Below are 20,538 nucleotides of genomic sequence, written 5' to 3' on the forward strand. Positions count from 1 at the left end.
TAAAATAAATATCCTGACAATCATTTTCATTTCTTCTTCAAATTGAGATTTTTGAGCTCAACACATTTCTGCACTATCTCCACTTTCGTATATGGCTTATAATGTTTTACAGTGGACAATGACATGTAAAGATATTGAAGGGTGAAAAACGTATGCCTCAAAAGAATATGACAAAGCAACTATGAGTGACTAAAGCTAATAACCGAAGCTGGTCCAACATATGTCCAGTATGCCTACAAAACTCATTGCTACAAAATCACACCACTTGCAGAACAGACATGCCCAGGCGTTGATCGCCCCCTTTTAAGGAAACACCTATTGAACCTGCAATATTAATAAATATCAATATTCAAATGAGCCATGACAAAAAAACGTCTATCTTAACCCGGGGTTTGGGGTTTGGGGGGAAGAGCTTTCCTAATGTGCCTTGAAGACAAGAAATTAATATACAGATTAGCAATACTTTCTGCAAGTACAAGTTACCACTTGCCCAACTAGGATGATAATTGAACAATGCCAATATACTCAAATATTTGACTAACATCGTGCAGGTGTTAAGCTACAGAACGCAATGGTCCTATATTTCTTGAGAGGCCATGAGCATTTGGCCATATGACCTAAGTTTTTGGGTTGAACACGGAGTGTTCAGCTTCAAGAATAAATCCAGAATTTCTTCAGCTTTATCTCATTTGAGACAGAAACAGTAGGGTTTATGAGACTAGAGACACCTGACTAAGCCTACATATAGACATACACTTTCAACAGTTTATGGAGAAAAATTGTAACATAAGAAATGATTACATACAGATGGATCTGTCTTGAATGAACCTAGTGACGTGGTGTAAGCACTGCAAAAGCATCAATAAAAAGTATGAGAGATAGAAAGGATAAAGGGGCAAAATCAAAACAAACAATAATATGGATAATCAGATACAACAACAACAACAACAACAACCCAGTGAAATCCACAACATGGGGTCTGGGGAGGGTAGAATGTACGCAGACCTTACTCCCTACCAAGGTAGGACGGCTGTTTCCTGGAGACCCTCGGCTCAGTAAAAGCATAAATGCATAAAAAAATGTTAGATAAGAATAGAAAATTAAAAGCTTTATGAGAAAAACAACAAACAAATAACGGATAGATAACAAATAAATACAAATAAATAAATACAAATAACAAATAATGATTAAATAAATAATGAAAGCGTCACAGGTAAAATTGAGTAATCAAAGCATAGAGAGTAATAAATAATAACAGAAATAACAGAAATCAGAAGTCAAAGCGCAAGAGATCGTAATGCACTACTACGCCTATGAATAGAGAAGAATAACGAGACTATGAACTAGCCTTCTACCCTAATGTAGGTCCTCCACACCCTCCTATCTAAGGTCAAGTCCTTCGTAAGTTGTAACTGCGCCATGTCCTGTCTAATCACCTCTCCCCAATAGGGATAATCAGATAATAGGTGAAAACAGTTCAAGAAGAAACAAGGTGGCAACTTCACTAATTTGTACCAAAACACAAAATGCCAAATCAGGATCCCCATAATGGACTGAAATCTTTTCTAATCCTCACATCTTTCTGTCAACTAAGCTTGAAAAAAACAATGCTTAGGAACTTCTCCACGGGAAGAAGGGAACAGACTACAAAATTTATCTTTCTTGAATTAGTGTGAAGTTCATTAAGTCAAAGTTTATTCAACATTTTCTAAAGACAAACATAATGACAGATGATAAAAACAGAGCTACACAATAGAAACACCAGAAGAATATTAAGATATGGGAGTCGAAAATGCAAATAAAAGAAATTCAATTAATCACCAGCAACAAAACTAGGATTTTCACACCGGCCCAACCAATTGCTTTTAGGCTGACGGTTTTCCTTCAGTATTCGTACCCCACTCTTCTGCCTCAGTTCCATTAACGAGTACTGCACCGTCAGTAGAGTCAGCATCCACAACCACAGGCTCTTCTTGTCCCTCATTTTGTGCAGCTTGCCCCAGTTCTTGCACCTCATCACCACTCTGTTCTGCAACCTGTACAGTTGGACACAGACAATTAATTGTTAGCATTTACAAACACCAATTTATAGAGTCTACGCTGCTTCAATACGGGTATAAAATAACACCGAGAGAAGACTTCCTTGATCATGTACAAAGATATGGTTATTTATTTCGTTTCTTTCGTGAAAAAGGTGTACAGAATGTTAAATCAACCCTGACTAGAAGACAAATAGAAAAACAGCATGTCATACCTCGTGGTCCATATCTCCATTTTCAAGTGGTTCTTCATCCATTCTCATGTTGCTGAAAGCTTCTACAAGGTTGTTAGTTGATCTATCAGCATGATTTACATATTCTGTTGCTGGTGGGTAGTCACCCCTACATGGAGTTGGAACAGAAATTACATAAGTTATCCAAATTGATGCAAATTTGTCCTAGAAAGAAGAGAAAAGGGGTAATAATTGACCAAATGATCTGAAAATTTCAACGGAAAATGGGGAACTCCCATGAATTTTCAGAAAGCCACCAGGGTAGGCTGAGAGAGTATCGAAGAAATGCATAGGAAGTGGATAGAGCCATTATCAACACCTTTCTTCTGCAACTCTAGATTCAACAGCACATGCAACTTGCCAGTGCTCAAACATATTAGGATATTCTTCAGGATCAGCCAAAGCTTCTGCTGCTTTCTGGTTAACCTGCATGACCCATTCATGAATAAACGATATTAAAATAACAAATTTCCTTCTACAGGACTACAGATAATAGAGCAATGTCTAATCTTGCATGAAGCCCTATAGTCCATATTGAAAAATGATTAAAACCTTCTCATCATTTCTTGGATGATGAGTTTTTTGTGAATACAAAGTTACCCTTTGTCTAAAAAAAAATGATTACAACCTTCACTCTTTTTTTGAGAAGAGATTACAACCTTCACTTTTGAGTTCAAACTATATTCAAAATCAAATCTCTAGATTAAGGCGTGACTTAGAGCCTGTTTGGATTGGATTATAAGTTGGTTATAAGCTGTTTTCAGCTTTTATTTGGCTGGGCAACTTAAAACCATTTTGTACTTAAAATAAGCCAAAGAAATAATTGAGTCTGTTTGACTTAGTTTATCTAAAACAGCTTATAAGTTGTTTTCAGCTTATAAGCTGCTTAAAATAAGTTAGGCCACCCAGGCACTTAATCCATAACAGAATGGTGTGCTTCCTGAAAACTCATTGTGCTTCCTGAAAACTCATTAAACATATTTCTTGTGGTCATTCCCTGGAGATAATACACAAATGCAAGTGGAATAGAAAAATTGTCCAAAATCTTACTTTTGATGCCTATCACGGGTGTAAATAATAAGTCCAAGAGGCAGAGAGCTTCGAAGTTTCTTTGCACCAGCAACTTAGGTCAAGAAGCTTAATCCCACTATGTTAAATAAAAATAAAATCTAGATGGATGGTTCTGCAGCTCTAACAGATATCTCAGGTGACCATCCCACCAAATATTTGGGCCTAAGTTCCAGAAATTCAGAAGATGTATACAGATAAGAAAGCTCAAGCTCAGAGAAAACACCGACCTTACTGAGGTCGTTCTTCCAAATTGCAACTATTTCAGAAACCTTACTTGGCAGATAAGATCTAGCCATAAAAGCAGCCTCAGGTACCCGATTGCTGCAAACAAATTTTAACTCTATATGTCAATCCGAACCATTGAAAACACGCCTAAACAATAAGTTCTTTAGTGAAAAGAAATACCTATCAACCAATAGCTGAATGCATTCCTCCACTTTACCCAAAAGGAACATGCAAAGGAATGTGACATTGTTTTTCCCCTGCTCTTTGGCAAGAGTTGCTAGTTCAGTTATTCCTTCAGCATCTCCTAGTGAAGAATAGAGTAGCAACAGACCACTCAAGTCATTGGCATATTTCAGACATTCCTCTGCCATCTCCAGCTACAAAATGTAGCGAATGAGCAAATATTCTGAAGAACTCAGGAAAATAACATGTGCATCTCAGAAAAGTACTACTGGCATCTGAAGAGATCAAACGACAAAGCACCTCTACCACTTGAATACAAAACCAAAGAGCTGGAAAATTTCACTTTGCTTTGAATGATATATTCAGTAGTAGTCTCAGTTCAGCTAAAAGAAAGAGTTTAAACAAGTATTTTTCGAGTACAAACAGCATTACAAGCCACGACGTCATTCCTAAAATCTGAACCATCCATTTTCTCAGTAAAAAAACTAAATGTATGCTGCAAAAATAAGATTCCAATTACTGGCAGTAACAGTTACCATTCCGGCAGACATAGCTAGTTCACCCAACTGCTTCCATTTGGACTCACTTTGAGCTACCACTGCAATATCCTGCCAAGCCACAGCCACACTTCTAAATAACATATGGTTCTTTTGAAAACAAGTTTAAAAGAAGATATGGAAGTCCAAACCACATGCATTAAGTTCGGAACCCCAACCTTTGCAATATCTAATTTTCCCAGCTGTATGGCTAGATCAAATCTGTAGTCAGGCTCTGTTGCAACTTCTAATGCTTCTTCTACCATACCTCGCGACTCCAGGAAATGAGCAACACTAGCAGGGAAAACATTTGATGACAACTTAGGAAACTTGCATAATAAAACAAAGCAAACCACCACCCTCTTCCGAAGGTTTAGATATTGCACAAACTATGTGAAACTTCATATCAACATGAAGCATCACACATTAAATTCTCAGAGGAAAGAGAATTTGATTAGTCAAACAGATATGAAGTAAAAAATAGACAAAAATTTAACAGAATTACTATCTATACAAATAAGTGAATACAGATACCAATTCCTCAGAGTCTACGAGTAACCTAGAACTAGAACCATTTTACAACACAAAAATACACATTAATATAATCCAGAAAACCAAGTTCATTGACATACTACAACCATGTTGAAATTTAAGTTGCAAGACCATGCACAATATATTGGTCATGTTCCCTGAAGACATTCAAACATGTGATTACCTATTATGGTGCTCCTTAGGAATCGATGGCAGCACCTCATTTGCTCTGTCCCAGTCATCGCGCATCACAAGTGTCTTGTACTCGATCAGGCTGAGCAGTAAAGTATACCCAATGACACTGCACAAAAAGAAAATCAATTCATTTATCCCAGAATCATAATCTCAAACTGAAGTTTCCAATATCAGAATCTCGCAGGAAGTACTCACTTGAACTCTTTGTCAATCAAAAAAACCCTACTCTGGTTAGCCAGATATCCGAGCAGGTACATAGGCCGGTCTAAATGAAACATTGTGGTCACCTAAAACGTACAAAAAATAGTGTTGCTGATTCACACGCATGAAATAAGAGGTTCTCCATTATATATGCAAGAAGAGCAGCATGCGCGACCAAGCATACCTCACCACCAACACAGTAGTTAAGTCTCCAGGAAGAATTATTGTAAATGAAGCAATCACCAACCCAAATTCCGGTTCTGACCCGTTCATTTATCTCATAAAGAAGTTCAAAAGCTTCTTCAACACCTTGCTCATCTACTGATCTTCCACTATCTAAATGGGCAGAAACCACATCACGCTGCAGGTATGACACAAGCAAACAGATGACCGTTCATAGAATTATGCAAAGAAAAGAATAACAAACTTAAGCACATGTAATTTTGATTTTGGAAAGAAGATCTCACATTATACTTGAGTATGTAGAAGGATGTATCACTTGCAATTGCCACCAGATCACCACTGTCCGCCCAGTAGAGATTCTATAGAAATTTAAAAACAACAAAAACAAAGTTAAGACTTCCAAGTAAAACAACCTTACAGTGTATCACAGCCAAGCTTATGTTTCTCACCTTCACATTAACATCAATTCGCCGTATCAACCTGCAGTCGGCCCAATCATAGAAACAAATGAACTCATTTGAGCACATCGCCAATAGAGTACCTCCATAGATGCGCTCAGCTGAGAAAGTAGGGCGGATACTCTTCTTTTCCTGGAGATATCAACACAATTCACCTTTTAGGCCACCACATGGACAAGAAGAAACCATTGCACATTGCATGTTTCAGCTTTGAGAAAAGGGAAGCCAATGTGTTTATAACACTATAAGTCTATAACTCATTGCATGGATGTGAACTAAAAACTCACTTATGAAGCTCTCTAAGAAGTAAAAGCTCACCACTAACAGAGGCTTTTAATAGAAGGGGGTAGGTAGGGAAGAAACAGTTGATTCAAGTCAAATTTATAAAATCGTCCATCATCAGACTCAAATATAATACATGATGCAATCAATTTGCTTGTCTTTTTTTCCTTTGATAGGTACGTGATGCAATGAACCTTTGGAGGCAACCAGTTGGAGGATGAATGTGAACCTGAAAATTTTTGCTGAAGATCTTAATCCTTGACGTACTTTCTCTCACAGCATATTCTCCATCAGAAGACCAAACAAATTCCAGAGCTGAACCAAATGACCTATTTCTCCATGCTAGAGCAGTATATATGATATACTCTCCATCTCCACAAACAACAACAAACCTTCCATTTGGATTATGCTTCAAGCTCTGTTAAGAGAAAAAGTATGCAATTTAATAAGTGACCTCTACATATTCTCCAAACCAAACAACGCAGATAAAAAAAAGCAAGCTACAATATTCTATCCACACTCTTTATAGTGCAAGAAGATGACTGCATAAAAAAATTAACACACCTCAAATAACAATAAGATGACAACAGCAAGAAAAGCAAAGGCAAAAAAAGATTTTAAAAATTAAAAAGACCAGAGCAATAGAAAATAAGCCACCAGTCTTTACAGCATCAATACAGATAATGACACCCTAAATAAAGTATGACAATAGAAACACCGACACACAATAAAATCAGAAAACAGATTAATGGTGGGTGAGGTTTGAGTATATGGACTGCCTTTCCCCAAAAAAGAGACAAAGTAATACAGGATTAGCCTCTCGCTTGTAAAACATGTACACTGAGCAACTCCAAGCAGAATGAGCCTACGTAACTAACAGCTGAATTATGGCAACCACATAATTCCTGCTGACCAGGCTGTCACCATGATTCTGGTTTTGAGATAACGCTTACTCACTTGTGGATAGAGGTCACAAGTTCCCAATTCCTTGACAGCCAAAGGCAGCCTTTCTCCATCAGTAACCTGGGAGATAAGGCAAACATGCACTAAATTTAACAATATTGAGCAGTGTAAAGAATCAAGTGAGCAATATAAAAGTCAGGATTATGCCATACCTCGTAATCCGCCCCCACACTCTTGATGTTGACAGTTTGCACTTCATTGTGCTTAGCCCATATAATTTTTCCACTGTTATCCATGCTGGCAACGGGTTCTTCTCGGCCAATTTTTACCATGATAGTGCCCTCATCATAACCTATTACAACCCTGCACATGTATCAAATCAGTGTAACTGCAATTGGATGAATAACTGCAATACAAAGCATGAGATGAAATGATAATCCAGTTCGTTGCTCTTTAGTTTCAAAATTTTTTACTATTTGTTATGCCCACAAGTAGTACAAGTAAGTGATTTCCTTCTTTCTTCAACCATAACAACTCTTCTTACTTGGAAATGAGAATAGTAAAAATTAAAAAGCAAAGTAGAATTGAAAGGAATTGCAAGACTTCCTAAGAGAATAAAGACACAGCGGCAAACATATCATAGAAACTAACCTTCTTGAACTTCTCATGCAACCAACTGCCCAAACTCTTTCAAGACCGTAATTCAAAGTGTTCTCAAGTCTGCATACAAAATGCAGTAGAAAAAAATTAGGATCAAATAACCAACTTATAGAGACGATATATTTTTGACCTACTGGCTAAAATATCACTGTATATGCCTAGCTATTATCAAACTTTAGATGAACCAAAATAATGAATATTGGACAATTATAGAAACGTGGGAATTTCTGTCAAAAAAAAAGAAGAAGAAAAGGCCCAATCTCATATGAAATCAATAGAAAATTACCCAAGTAATAAAGTAGTTCTGAGTCAAAATCTACCTATAAGTGGTTGCATGCCATATACGAACTGTACCATCTTCAGACCCCGTAATTATAATAGGAAGCTCAGGATGAAAACATACGGCGGAGACATTGTGTGTATGGCCTTCAAGAGTCTGGACACAACTTTTAGTCTGATAGTCCCAGACCTATCTCACAGTTTAGTAACACCTAATTCAGATTCTCTGTATCTAAACTAACAACAGAACATGGGAAAGGTAATGATCAGCAAACCTTAGCAGTGTGGTCATCAGAACCACTGATCAAATAAGGTTTGTCACCACCAGTGAAATAGTCTACACAATTGACCCCTTTTAGATGTGCATCCAATGTGAAGTTTGGGTCAGGCGAGCCGAGGTTCCAAATCTGAAAAACCAAGCATGATCAATTCAATTATTTCAGGTTGGTACATGAAAAGTTATAACGTTGTGAACAAGTTTATGCCAGGAGGAAGCAAAGAAGATAAGGAAGAAAAAGAAATCTTACCTTTATAGTCCGATCAAGAGATGCACTGGCAAATGTATTGGTGTCTTTTGGATTAAAAGTGACTTGCATCACATAATGGGAATGACCCTCAAAAATTTGAGTGCATAGCCATCCTTTCTCCCAGTCCCATAGCTTTATAAGCATGTCATCAGAAGATGACAGCACATATGATAGAGAAGGATGAACAGCCACACACCTAATATAATCAGTGTGCGCTTCGAATACTTTGACCTTGTCCATTGTATTGTAATTGTATACACGGATGTACATATCATCAGCACCGGCAACAACCCATTGCTTGCGTGCTATAAACTTTGCTGACCTAACTGCAAAGAATGACGTACGTGTTTAACAGAACTGGAAATCTTAGTTAAAGCAAAAGAGTGCTAGTTCACAGTCCTGGACAAACGAAGATATTCAAACTCCATCAACATACCTGGTAATTCAGTCGCCTCGAAAGATTTAACCATTGTCTGCAACAGTAAAGATGGTTAGCACTCTGTTGATAATATTGTTACCATGTAACTTTTGCTCTATAAATTAAGTACTTGCTTAATAGCTTCTCATACCGAGTAAGCTAAGAAATCAAATTGGCAAATAAGTGAAGAAGATTTAAGTCTAACGTTATTCATTAATGATGAAAACTTCAATCTGCTCCTAACATAGGACGTTACAATGAAAAATATTACTAGGGATAGTGGAGCAGTAACTCCAAACGTGATTCATCGATCATGAATACTTAAACGTACTCCTAATTTAAGACATTACAGTAAGAAATATTTATTATAGTCATTGGAGGGCAATAATTCTACTAAAATAACTTGCAGAGTCCGATATCACGGTTAAGAGAGATGTTATCGCAATGAAGATAGGGAAGATAAAGTAGGATAAAGCAATAATACAAGGAACATAAGACCCTCCTACTCCAGTTCAATTGCTTTTCAGCTCCATAATCTTGAAATTCATTTATCTAAAACAAAGTCTGATATAAGGAAGATATGAACATCCTGCTTCATTTCAATGGCTTTCAGCTCCATAATCTTGAAATTCATTTATCCAAAAAAATCATTATCTTGGATGAAAGTTGTAGTACTTTTTATTTGGCCTACGATAGGTTAAACTGAGCGACATGGTTTGTAAGGACTCATATAGCCGACTCTGACTTGCTTGGGATTGAGGTGTTGTTGTTGTTGTATCTTGAAATTTCAAATAAACAACAAATGTCAACCGGTAGCAAATTGTTGAAAGAACAAATGTGTGTACTTCCAGTGGATTGCACTAATAGTGAATCCAATCCTCCCCAATTAAGTATACTTGCAACAAATTCGAGCATTCATTGACGATGCAAAATAATCAAAAGTTAACTCAAGCTTATTCATCCATGTTATATAGGAACTAAGCTACACCCAAATCAGATCACATTTAGGACACGCTTTTACAAATGAGAACAAATGAGAATACCATACATATCTTTCAAGAGTTGAGAATTCAAATATTCCAGAAAAAAAAATATGAGTGCGGAAGTAACTTCCCATACCTGGGTCTGGTAGTTCCAGATGCAAACAGTCCCCGAATACAAACTTGCCAATATCCTGAGAGAAGTAAGAATAGGAATTAGCTGCAAATTAACTAGGTCCACGAGGTAGGGGTAAGATCTGCTACACTCTACCCTCCCCAGTTCACTGGATATTAAGAAATAAATAAAACATGCAGGTTCACAGATACTAGCAATGTGTCACTCACACATAAAACAGTTTAAAATGGAAAGCAAGCATATCAACTAAAAACTGAAACGACATCTATTTACTGAAAGTCCAATTACCATGGCTCCGTCGGATGTAGATCCACACACTTTACCCTTTCTGATCTTTGAGCAAGTTTCCTCTGAATCAATAATTACAGTCAGCACAAAATGCATTGATATCCACATGAAGATTATAAACATTTTCAAGTACGCCAAAAGTATAGTACCTTAATCTCCAACCTCAGAGGCTGAGTCGTCATTTCCAATTCGAGATTGAAAAAAACACAAACAGGAAACGAAATTAAGTTAGTAATTAACAAAGTGATAGATCTCAAATTAACGAATATTAGACCTAACACTCAAAACTCATGTATACGATACAGAATTGTGTTATGCCGGAGGCGGTGATCAGTTACCGCAACCAAACCGAATCCGATTTGAATCAGATCTAAGTCGTAACATGATGTTGAACAGATTGAAACTAACAGACTCACCATTTTCAGCGATGAATATGAAAACTCGCCAAAAGAGGAACCGAATCAGTGATTTTGTGATTGAAGTACCGGTAGAGATTCGAGTGAGATCAAATTGAAGCACAAATTAGCTGCAGAGATCTTCTAATTCCAACTGAAGTGAGAAAAAGACGAAGAGAGATCAAGAGAGAAAATTAGTACTCCTAGAGGTTTTGCTCGTGTAACAGCGCAACCCCTGTAAAGCGAATGAAAAAGGAGAAATTTTATGAGGAGATTATCCTTTGTAGTTAGAGTTAATTAATATTAGAATTTCCAATTTTGTTTAACCTAAGAGTTTTTGTTGTTTTTCACTTATGAGCTAATTATTTACCATTTTACCTTGTGGATATTTCAATGGTGACGGTTTGGATTGATTTAGTTAAAGTGTTTTTAAATATTTTTATAATGTTTGGATAAAATAAGAAAAATATTTTTTTAATCCAAAAGGATAGAAATAAATAAAATATCATATATTAAAATTCTTAACATATAGCAATAAGCACCATTAAACAAGCTCGTAGTAATGTTTTTTTCCTTCCTTTTTATAATCATTTAATACTATGCTAGATGAATATATGTTGTAAGGGTAGTATTTGGCAATATCATAAGATAATTATGGGTAAAGACGGCACCAAGGGTGGACCTAGGATGCCGGAAGGGATTCATATGAACCTCTTTGTTGGGAAAATGTATTGTATATGAATATTAAATATGATATTTATGTGTATATGTGGCATATTGAATCCCACAAATTAAAAATTTATTTCAAATCTTTTTGATGAAAATTCTGACCCCACCACTAGATAATAAAGGTCAAGGTGAGCATCAAGTTTGAAAATTGAACTCTGTGTGTGAGATGAATGCTCACTGCCAAGAAAGGACCAACACACTCACAACCATCTTCGAGTGCGCGCATAGACAAAACTCGATATATGAAATGTGTGTGCTACATGAATACTATGACAACTAAAGATTGAAGCTTTAACTTCAAACAAGTGTCATAGTTAAACTTAAGCCTCAACAAGTTTCGCCATAGGCACGGGATAAGAGAAAGCTGACTAGTAGTTAGGTGGGACTATTGGCACCACACAAGTTATTTGCGTCGCATACATTAAGCAAGTGTCATTGATCTAATTTGCGCTAGGTATGACCCATTTTAAGGGGGAAGTTCCTACCAAAAACTTTTCTAGTTTCAAGACTCGAAGTCTTCAACCAAGACTTTTGGTTCAGAATGAAGAGATCGCGTCCATTCTATCACACTTCTTGGTGGTAGTGATGTTTTCACTGGGAGATGTAAATTGAGGATATATTGAATTGTTTTTCCTACCTTCCTAGCTTTGTATACTTTTATTTCTGCACCATTCTTTGATTTTTCAAGTAGTTAAATACTTTGGAGAACTTTTAACTTTGGTCATCCAATGAGGGCTTAATTATTAAGGTCTCACAATTGGAATCATAGTAGTATGGATTCAAGCTTGTTTTATTAGGTTTATGCCCATTCACAATTAATTCTATAACCACAAAAACAAAACTTTAATTTTATCATGCTTAATAGCATAATCTTTCCCACGTGAAGCATTACGTTATGAAGTTATAATATGAGTTATTCCTCTAGTACTCTTGACTTCTTATACAACATCAACTTTATTTCCAATGAAAATAAGTACAAGATAGACATAATGGATTCACAAGATCCTAGTACAAGTAATTAAAAAAACATATTAATGGCCGTAACTAGAAAGCATCAAGAAAACATAAGCTTCTTCATAGTATCTCTGATCAATCTTCCTCAGGAGTACTTTCTGAACATACAATCTTCCCCATAATCATTCCTTCATCACAACCAAGTATGAGCCTGTCAAGAAAAACAATAGTGCTGATTAGGGCAAAAAGATAGTAACTGGAAAAGTAAATAATTGAACGGTAAAATTAGAATTAAGGAGTTACCAGAAAAGGAAACATACATTAGTTTTAACGGATGGTGGAGTACAGAGGAATTAGTGGGAAGAGAGACTTACATGTGAGAACCTTCCAGGCGTGTGAATCCAATTGCCCAAACTCTCCCGAGTTCAGAGATTTGTGTGTTGAGTAATCTGTATTATTATCATATTGAGGAGATGAACGTCAAAATAAATCAAATTTGCAGTATACACAATATCATCATGAGATTGTCATGTCAAGTTCCTTGTATGTATGTCAAATTTATGTGATAGCATGAACGTCTATGCTTAATTTTTTTTTACATGTGTTACCTGTAATTAGTAGCATCCCACACACTAAATGTTCCATCCTCGGACCCTGTAAAAAGAGCTGGAAGTGCTGGATGCACTGCCAATGCAGATATATTGTTCTTATGACCTTCTAGAATCTGGACACAAATTTGAGTTTGCAAGTCCCAGACCTAAAAGAAAAAAAAAATGGTCAGCAGACAATTTAGAGATACTTAAATAGTTATCTTAGAAGAAATAATTTTGCAGTATACCTTAGCTGTGTAATCATCTGATCCAGTGATTAGCCATTGTTTATCATCACAAGTTAAGAAATCAACACAATTGATCCCCTTCGAATGTGCTTCTAGTTCGAGAATCGGGTCAGAGGAGCTAAGATTCCACATCTGTTAAAAAGGAAATGAAAGGCGAATATCAATAGTCAAAATTTATAGTAAACCACAATGTATTATTTGAATATACCTTCATTGAGCAGTCAAGTGATACACTCGTAAACGTCTGGTTTTCTTTCGGATTAAAGACCACCTTCATCACATAGTGGTTATGTCCCTTAAAAACCTGAGTACAAGCCCAGTCTTTTTCCCAATCCCAAAGCTTTATCATCATGTCATCGGAACATGACAGTACATAAGGAAGAATAGGATGCACAGCTAATGATCGGATATAATCATCGTGTGCTTTGAATTCTTTAGTCTTTTCATCTGTTGTGTAGTTGTATACTCGAATGAAGTGATCATCTGATCCAACAATAATACTTTTTTCACGGGCGATAAACTTGGCTGATCTGACTGAAAAAACCAGACATATATACTATTAAAGCCTTATCAAGGAGGACCAGGACTGAATGATGCTAGGAAGTCGTGAATTGAATAAATAGTTATTCAATACTATATATACCTGGTGACTCTGAGACTTGATAGTTCTTCTCCACAGTCTACAGAATCAAAGAAATGGGGTAAGTATTAGTCGATAGACGACATAATCATTTGATTTGAGGGACTTGTATCATGTGTTACACTTAGTACCTACTAAAATGTGTCAATTCTTCCTGTTATGTGACATTTTATAAGTGGCTCGATTAGGTAATATAGATGTGTCATTTGTCGTGATGGAATGAGTTTCTTGTTCAGAAAAACTATCATATTGCACCAAAAGTGAAATTGGAAAATTCACCCTTTTAGGCAATAACACGACATGCATTTCCGAGATATTTATTGTGAAGGGGAAGAAATTTGCAGTTCAAATTTTTCATTAATGATTGAGTCACCAAAAAAGTTGAACAAAAATGATGCATGACTCATAGAGCTGACGCCAACTTGTTTGGGACAGAGACATGGTGTACAAGTCAACGAAAAATTGACGCTATTAAAATTTGGTAGCTAGATGCAGAGTTGCTTACTTGAGATTGGTAGTTCCATCTTTGTACAGTTCCTGTGTATAAGCCCACTAAAATCCTGCAGGATCAACAACACATTTATTATATACTCTATATAGTATAATAAGACTAATCATGTTTCTTTGGCCTTGCATGAAGCATCATCTTAATTTACTTTTACCACTCAATATATCACCCCTCTTTGTAAAACCAGATTGATTTTTTAATCTTACCATGGCTCAGTTGGGTGGATCTCCAAGGACTTGACCCTTTCTGATTTCTGGACATGTTTTTTCTGTGTGAATAATTATTGATGTCAGTTTGAGTTCAGTTATAATATGTCATGATTCAAATGGTGGCAGAAAATTTGATCAAGTTCTGTTTACTGTAGTAGTACCTCAATTTCGATTGCAAAAGTCTGATGAATCCCGCAATATTTGATCCAACAGAGACGGAGGACAGAGGAAAAGGAACAAGGAACAATGAACAATGAACAAAAAATAGTAGTAGTTAAATATAAGATCATACAAGGTGAAAAATTGCAATTCAACAGGTACTGATGCTATCTATAGATGTTATATGATCAAGTTTTGTGAAGGATATATATTGAGAATGCAAATGCTTCTTGAGAAAATGGAGCAAACAAGCAATTGAAATAGAGTTTAAGTTATATACACCTAAGCGTATAAATAACATTTTACACTGTCATGACATTCCAATGAGTCCCGTTAAAATATGGATATATAATCTTGAAAAAAAGACATATTGCATGCTACTACGTAACACATAAATATAATTAACATGATAATGTAAAAATAACTTAAACTCGTTAAACGCCTTAGAGACACGGGGAATCAAATAACTAACCATTGTCTCGGACGTTGAAAAATTTAAAACTAACAAAAGCTGATCACTTTATGGAATAGGAAATATCTTTTTTTGGTGTGTGTGTGTTGTTGGAGTTGTGATTTACCTCATTATATAGCCACGAATACTTTGCACTTAAGTTTAAAGAAAGATATATATATATAGTTGCCTCGTTTGACTTTGTTTATTTAGAATGTCATATTCTTAATGATATCATACAATGCACTTGAAGCCATTGATGATGAGTTATTGGCAGAATCAAAGGTGTATATGAAGTCTTTCTTGACTTGCAAAGCATAATGGATTTGAGACTGGAAATTACTAGGCAGTTACGATATGAAGAAATCAAAGAATACTCTGAGAGAAAATAATACCTTCCACATAGCGTGTTTTATCTTAAGGGTCAATTTTTTTATATGACGAGAGAAATCCAAAGCCGCTTAAAGGTCAATTTTTATGTAGAATTTTTTGTATGTTAGGATAAATTTTGCATGAACAAGTTCTCTTTATCAGATTCACCAATTGGACTCTGAATATATATATATTGCGAAAATAATGTGGAATATGTACGTCTATTAATTAGCAATGGGAGAATAATTATTTAAAAAGCAAAATTCCCTTTAAAGTAGGTAATTCATGTACAACAATGAAGAGCTAAGGTATGACTTAATTGATTGAAAGATCTAATAAACATTAATTAAATCACACTAATTGGAAAAAATGATTCTTATAAGTAGTTCCTCTTAATACATGCACCATTGATCCAGGAGTAGTTACAAAATAAAGTAAAAATGTTTATAACTAACCATGGTTAAATGATAATCTGTCTTGTCTGATTTTATATTTATTAATTTTATATAAATATCGAGTTCAGTTGAATTTTTTCCGTCCAGAGTTAATGGCTACGGCCTGGGAAGTCGAGGTTACTGGCTTACTGCTAAAGGATAAAGCAGTCCAAAGTCCAAATTGTAGTGGACGCCACGAGGCCCATGATCCATGATTCAAGGCCTCAAACAGGTAAATTGGATTAGTCAATAAGTTCTAATGTGCATATTGCTCTTGTAACTATCTGAAATTGGGTGCTACAATATTGGAAGGCTGAGTTGTATAGATCAGACCTAATTAAAGTGGGCTGAGAACACAAATATAAGGATATTGTTTTGGAAAATTAGTGAATTAGTTAAAATTCTTAACTTATTTAATGAAAAAGACTATAGTTTAAAAAAATGATCAATAATAGCTATATTATAGTTCTATAGCAAATTAATAGTAATTTAGTTCCTAATTTTTCTTAACTTGTTATGCACACGTTTTTAGAGAAATAAGAAAAAATTTGTAAAGTGACTCATCGCATTTCTTTCTCCCATTTTCTATTCTCTCTCTAATTATTTTTTTTCAATTCCTACTAATCTCTCTTCCTTCTTCTCTATTTTTTTTCTATTCCTACTTATCTCTCTTCCTTCTTCTCTATTTTTTTTTCAAAATTCCCAAAATCTCTCCCCAATAAAAACCACTGATTCAGGTAACAAAATATTCATCATATATTATGGTAGATTTTTATTAACTTGTATTATCTATCATTTCTCATTATTTGCATCCTATTGAATCTCTTTTTATATTTAGTATTTTCTTAATAATATTTTGTATCCATTACTATTATCATTATATTTATAGATTTTAGAATTATTGTATCCGTTAACAAACAGTATTCATTCCAATATATAGACTTATTATAGTTGTATTCATATTTGTATGTATTCAATCCAGATGTATGCCACTTATATTTGAAATTTTATCTATAATATTAGGATGTATTCAATCCCAATGTATATCATTTAATTAGTTATAGTAATTTGATGGCTTTTAAATCTGTATTTTTGTTAATAGTAATTGTATCCTTTAATTATATTTATAGTTTAACCGAAAATGATATCATTTATCTATCATTTAGTATTGTATATTTTTCATGCAAATTGTATTTCATTGAATTTTTGTATCCTTTTTGAATATTTATAGGCAAGTAGATCTGTATTCCATTTTACATGATTTGTATTTCATTACATTTTTGTATCATTTATGAATATTTATAGACAAGTAGATCTGTATTCCATTATACATGATTTGTATTTCATTACATTTTTGTATCATTTCTGAATATTTATAGACAAGTAGATATGTATTCCATTCAACCTACTTTGTATTTCATTTCATTTTTGTATCTTTTCTGAACTATGGTTCAATTTTTTATCATCAAACCATCTTTTTGTTTTATGTATCATTTCTCAAGTTATATTCATTTTCTATAAGCATGCTTGTTGTGTTTTCCGGATCGTTCTTCTTTTTGTGGCCACAAATTTTAACAAACGAATTGCATTTACACAAGAATTGAAAATCGTTAATGGAGGATGAGGAAGAAGATTGAAGTTACTTAATGGAGGAAGAGAGAAAACTGATAATTAAATTCACCTATTTGGATCTCCTAATAAGTAACATAATTAGCATTTACCATATTTAAAAGATACTCTCCCATAATTTTCTCCAATCTATTTTCAATTACTTGTATTCTATTAAGTAAAAAAAAAAAAATACACAAATGTCTAAATAACAAGTCAAATTATTGCCATTTTCAATAAATATTAAAATATAGTTAGAGAAACCTGTTAAATATTAAAATATTGTTGTTTTGAAAATTTCCTCGTTTGTTTTTTGCCACATTATTTTGGTCATAAATTGGTCTGTGGAAGAACGAAGAGATAAACATTTATATGAAATACTAAAACACACCATTTGAGTCCTCAGGTGTTCTGAAATAAATGAGATTTTTCCACAAATGATAATAGTTGTGGTAACCTCCCACGGTTAGGGAGCAATTCTCCTTTTAATAAGTCCCATGCTAATAGAATTTGAATTAATCGAGTTAATATCTACCAGATATAATATAAGTTTCACTGTTTATACTCAATTTGAAGGAGCAATTTTATCAATCAGGGTTGAGAAAGGAACAATCAGTATGAATGATCTTGGCTTGTACTTTTTTGCATCCAAGCCCTTAAGTGGTGCTGCCGTTATCAAATTTTAGGTCTTGTTACCTTCAGCATTTTCAATTCAAAAATTATTAGGGGGAGGAAGCACCACAACTAAAGTTTGATATGATGAAAATAATGAAAATAAATTGGACACGAGAATTTTACGTGGAAACCCCTCTAATTGATAGAGGGGAAAAAACCACGGGGTAGAAGGATCTCACTATTTTATATGGAGTACACAGCTCTCAAATACAAGGAGAAAACAACAATTAACACTTCTCTCTTGTAAAAGGAACAACTACTAAAGAGGACACTCAAGACTACAATATTTATCTTGGTGTATAACTCTCTTTTGTATTCTTACTCTCTCTTTCTGGGATGATATAAATGAGGGCAGAATGCCCTCTATTTATAAGAGGAACAAAACGCGTAAAAGAAATTTTATGCGCTTTGTAAACGTGTTGCCAGCTATCTGTCAAAAAGTTGCCAAAACGTGTTTCTAGTTTTTCTGTCAAAAGTTGCTTTTGGCAACTTTGACTATTCTTCCTCTGTTTCTAGCTTTTTCTAGCAGCAGCTTTTGACTATTCTTCCTAGCTTTTTCTAGCAAAAATAAAGGTCAATTCAAATTTTTTTAGGTCTTGTTTTTTTTTTTTAATAAGGGTAAAATTAACATCCTATTATACGTTTCGTATTATTTATACATATTTGAAGTTCGTATTGAGAAAGGGAAAGAATTAATGTCCAATTTAAGTCCAAAAATCAGAAAAAATTGATACTTAAATAACTAAACGTTGCAAAAACACTAACATGACATAGAATATTATCCTTCCAAAGTGTTTAATACGTACGTATGTTATAGTGACGTAACGTTATGCCTATCAGTACAATCAACTAAATCTAACCAATGAGGAATTTTTTAATCACAATTATGGTCGACAAAAGCAACGGAAATTAATTACATATCCAAACAAGTCACTTTTCCCAGTACTCCTGAGCTAATTAATAATCCCACAAAAAGCTACAAAAAGATTCCATTAATTATTCTAATTCTAGAAGAAATACACTAAACTATAGTCTATAAGCTTCCTAACACTTTCAATTTAAATACTTCATCTTGTTGATTTATTGTGACGATTTCAGATACCAATATTATAACTTATAAGTTTAAGCTCTCTTTAATTCCTAAACGTTGTCAATTTTCTTTTTTGACCAAATTGTCACGTTAAAATGTGTGGCATTATAGGCCATTTATTAGACTGGTTTAGTTTACTAGCTAAGCAATTCTTATGACACTTTTGCATTAACCACTACACAAGGCAAGAACAAGAACCAACCAAAATGCTTGTGGGAAAGATCATGATGATGTTCTATTTGCCCTTACTAGTTTCACAATATTAGTAAATCATGATATTGGTTAAGACATAATTAAAAAAAAGAAAAAAGACCAAAAATACTTTCGAACTATTTATAATAGGTCAAATTTAACCCTATTAATGTCTCCGCCGTTACATTTTTTGCTCAAAAATACCTTCAACTATCCAAATAGACCAAAAATAACCATGCATTTTCACGGTTGAGCCAAAAGTGTAATGGTAAGGACATTTTTGAGCTAAAAATATCATGAGGGTAAATTTGACCTATTAATAGTTTATGCATTTGGATGGGATGATAACCTTTCTTAGTACATAAACAAGGCTTAGAAATAGCGACAGACAAATTATGTAGCAAAATAACAAAATCTATTACTAATCATATTTAATGACGAATTATAAATAACTATGAGCAATTTAGAGACTGATTTGGTAACCAATTTCAATTATATTCTTTTGTAGAGAATAATCATAGACTTTAATAAACTTTGGTTTATTTTTCGTCATGTTTCATAACTTCATATATAGGTTTATAGGGCTATTGAGTATATATCACAAAGACACTCAATTACCACAACTCTCTCAAGAGTGGAGAATTACGTGTAGACTAATTGATAACGATCCAAGTAAAGTTGACTTCATGAGCTTGTTAGTTTAATTTAGTCGGGAAAAATGGGGTTCATGTTGAATATATATGATTAATAACGAGTCAATATTGTTATCATCAAAAGGTAAAATGAAAAATGGTATATTCTGGGAATAAACTTGTCCACTACACTGCTAACAACCAACATTACACTTTTCTCCCCACCTCGTGGATGAAGGAACCGTGGGCTGCTCTTTTTAATTTGTTAGGTCTATGTTACTTCCAACTTCAGTTGGGTAATATAATTAGGCTTCAAAGAGGACC

The 20,538-nt window shown here is 34.4% G+C and overlaps 2 protein-coding genes across 3 annotated transcripts; both read right to left on the bottom strand.

Annotated features, from left to right (window-relative positions):
* On the bottom strand, positions 1 to 10,987 carry LOC129896878 (coatomer subunit beta'-2-like). Of its 2 annotated transcripts, XM_055972862.1 has the most exons (26): positions 10,745 to 10,987; positions 10,478 to 10,498; positions 10,329 to 10,390; positions 10,044 to 10,098; positions 8,943 to 8,979; positions 8,507 to 8,832; positions 8,255 to 8,386; positions 8,021 to 8,169; positions 7,692 to 7,760; positions 7,253 to 7,403; positions 7,095 to 7,160; positions 6,367 to 6,555; positions 5,847 to 5,987; positions 5,682 to 5,756; positions 5,399 to 5,575; positions 5,209 to 5,300; positions 5,003 to 5,119; positions 4,467 to 4,581; positions 4,288 to 4,359; positions 3,749 to 3,945; positions 3,571 to 3,664; positions 2,592 to 2,698; positions 2,255 to 2,381; positions 1,898 to 2,036; positions 806 to 848; positions 1 to 324 (listed from the first exon to the last, which is right to left on the bottom strand). In XM_055972862.1, exons 1-25 carry the CDS (start codon positions 10,745 to 10,747, stop codon positions 829 to 831), a joined length of 2,733 nt encoding a protein of 910 aa, XP_055828837.1. In that variant the 5' UTR covers positions 10,748 to 10,987; the 3' UTR covers positions 1 to 324; positions 806 to 828. The 2 variants fall into 2 exon arrangements, with proteins under 2 accessions (XP_055828837.1, XP_055828836.1); XM_055972861.1 differs by lacking the exons at positions 1 to 324; positions 806 to 848 and having other exon boundaries at positions 1,824 to 2,036.
* Positions 10,988 to 12,387: 1,400 nt separating this feature from the next.
* LOC129896881 (coatomer subunit beta'-3-like) lies at positions 12,388 to 15,317 on the bottom strand. Its single transcript, XM_055972864.1, has 10 exons — positions 15,233 to 15,317; positions 14,763 to 14,783; positions 14,599 to 14,660; positions 14,390 to 14,444; positions 13,888 to 13,924; positions 13,453 to 13,778; positions 13,245 to 13,376; positions 13,015 to 13,163; positions 12,781 to 12,855; positions 12,388 to 12,617 (listed from the first exon to the last, which is right to left on the bottom strand). Exons 1-10 carry the CDS (start codon positions 15,233 to 15,235, stop codon positions 12,542 to 12,544), a joined length of 936 nt encoding a protein of 311 aa, XP_055828839.1. The 5' UTR covers positions 15,236 to 15,317; the 3' UTR covers positions 12,388 to 12,541.
* Between the last annotated feature and the right edge of the window lie 5,221 nt (positions 15,318 to 20,538).

This window comes from Solanum dulcamara, chromosome 7 (assembly GCF_947179165.1).
Source record: "Solanum dulcamara chromosome 7, daSolDulc1.2, whole genome shotgun sequence".
Classification (NCBI taxonomy): domain Eukaryota; kingdom Viridiplantae; phylum Streptophyta; class Magnoliopsida; order Solanales; family Solanaceae; genus Solanum; species Solanum dulcamara.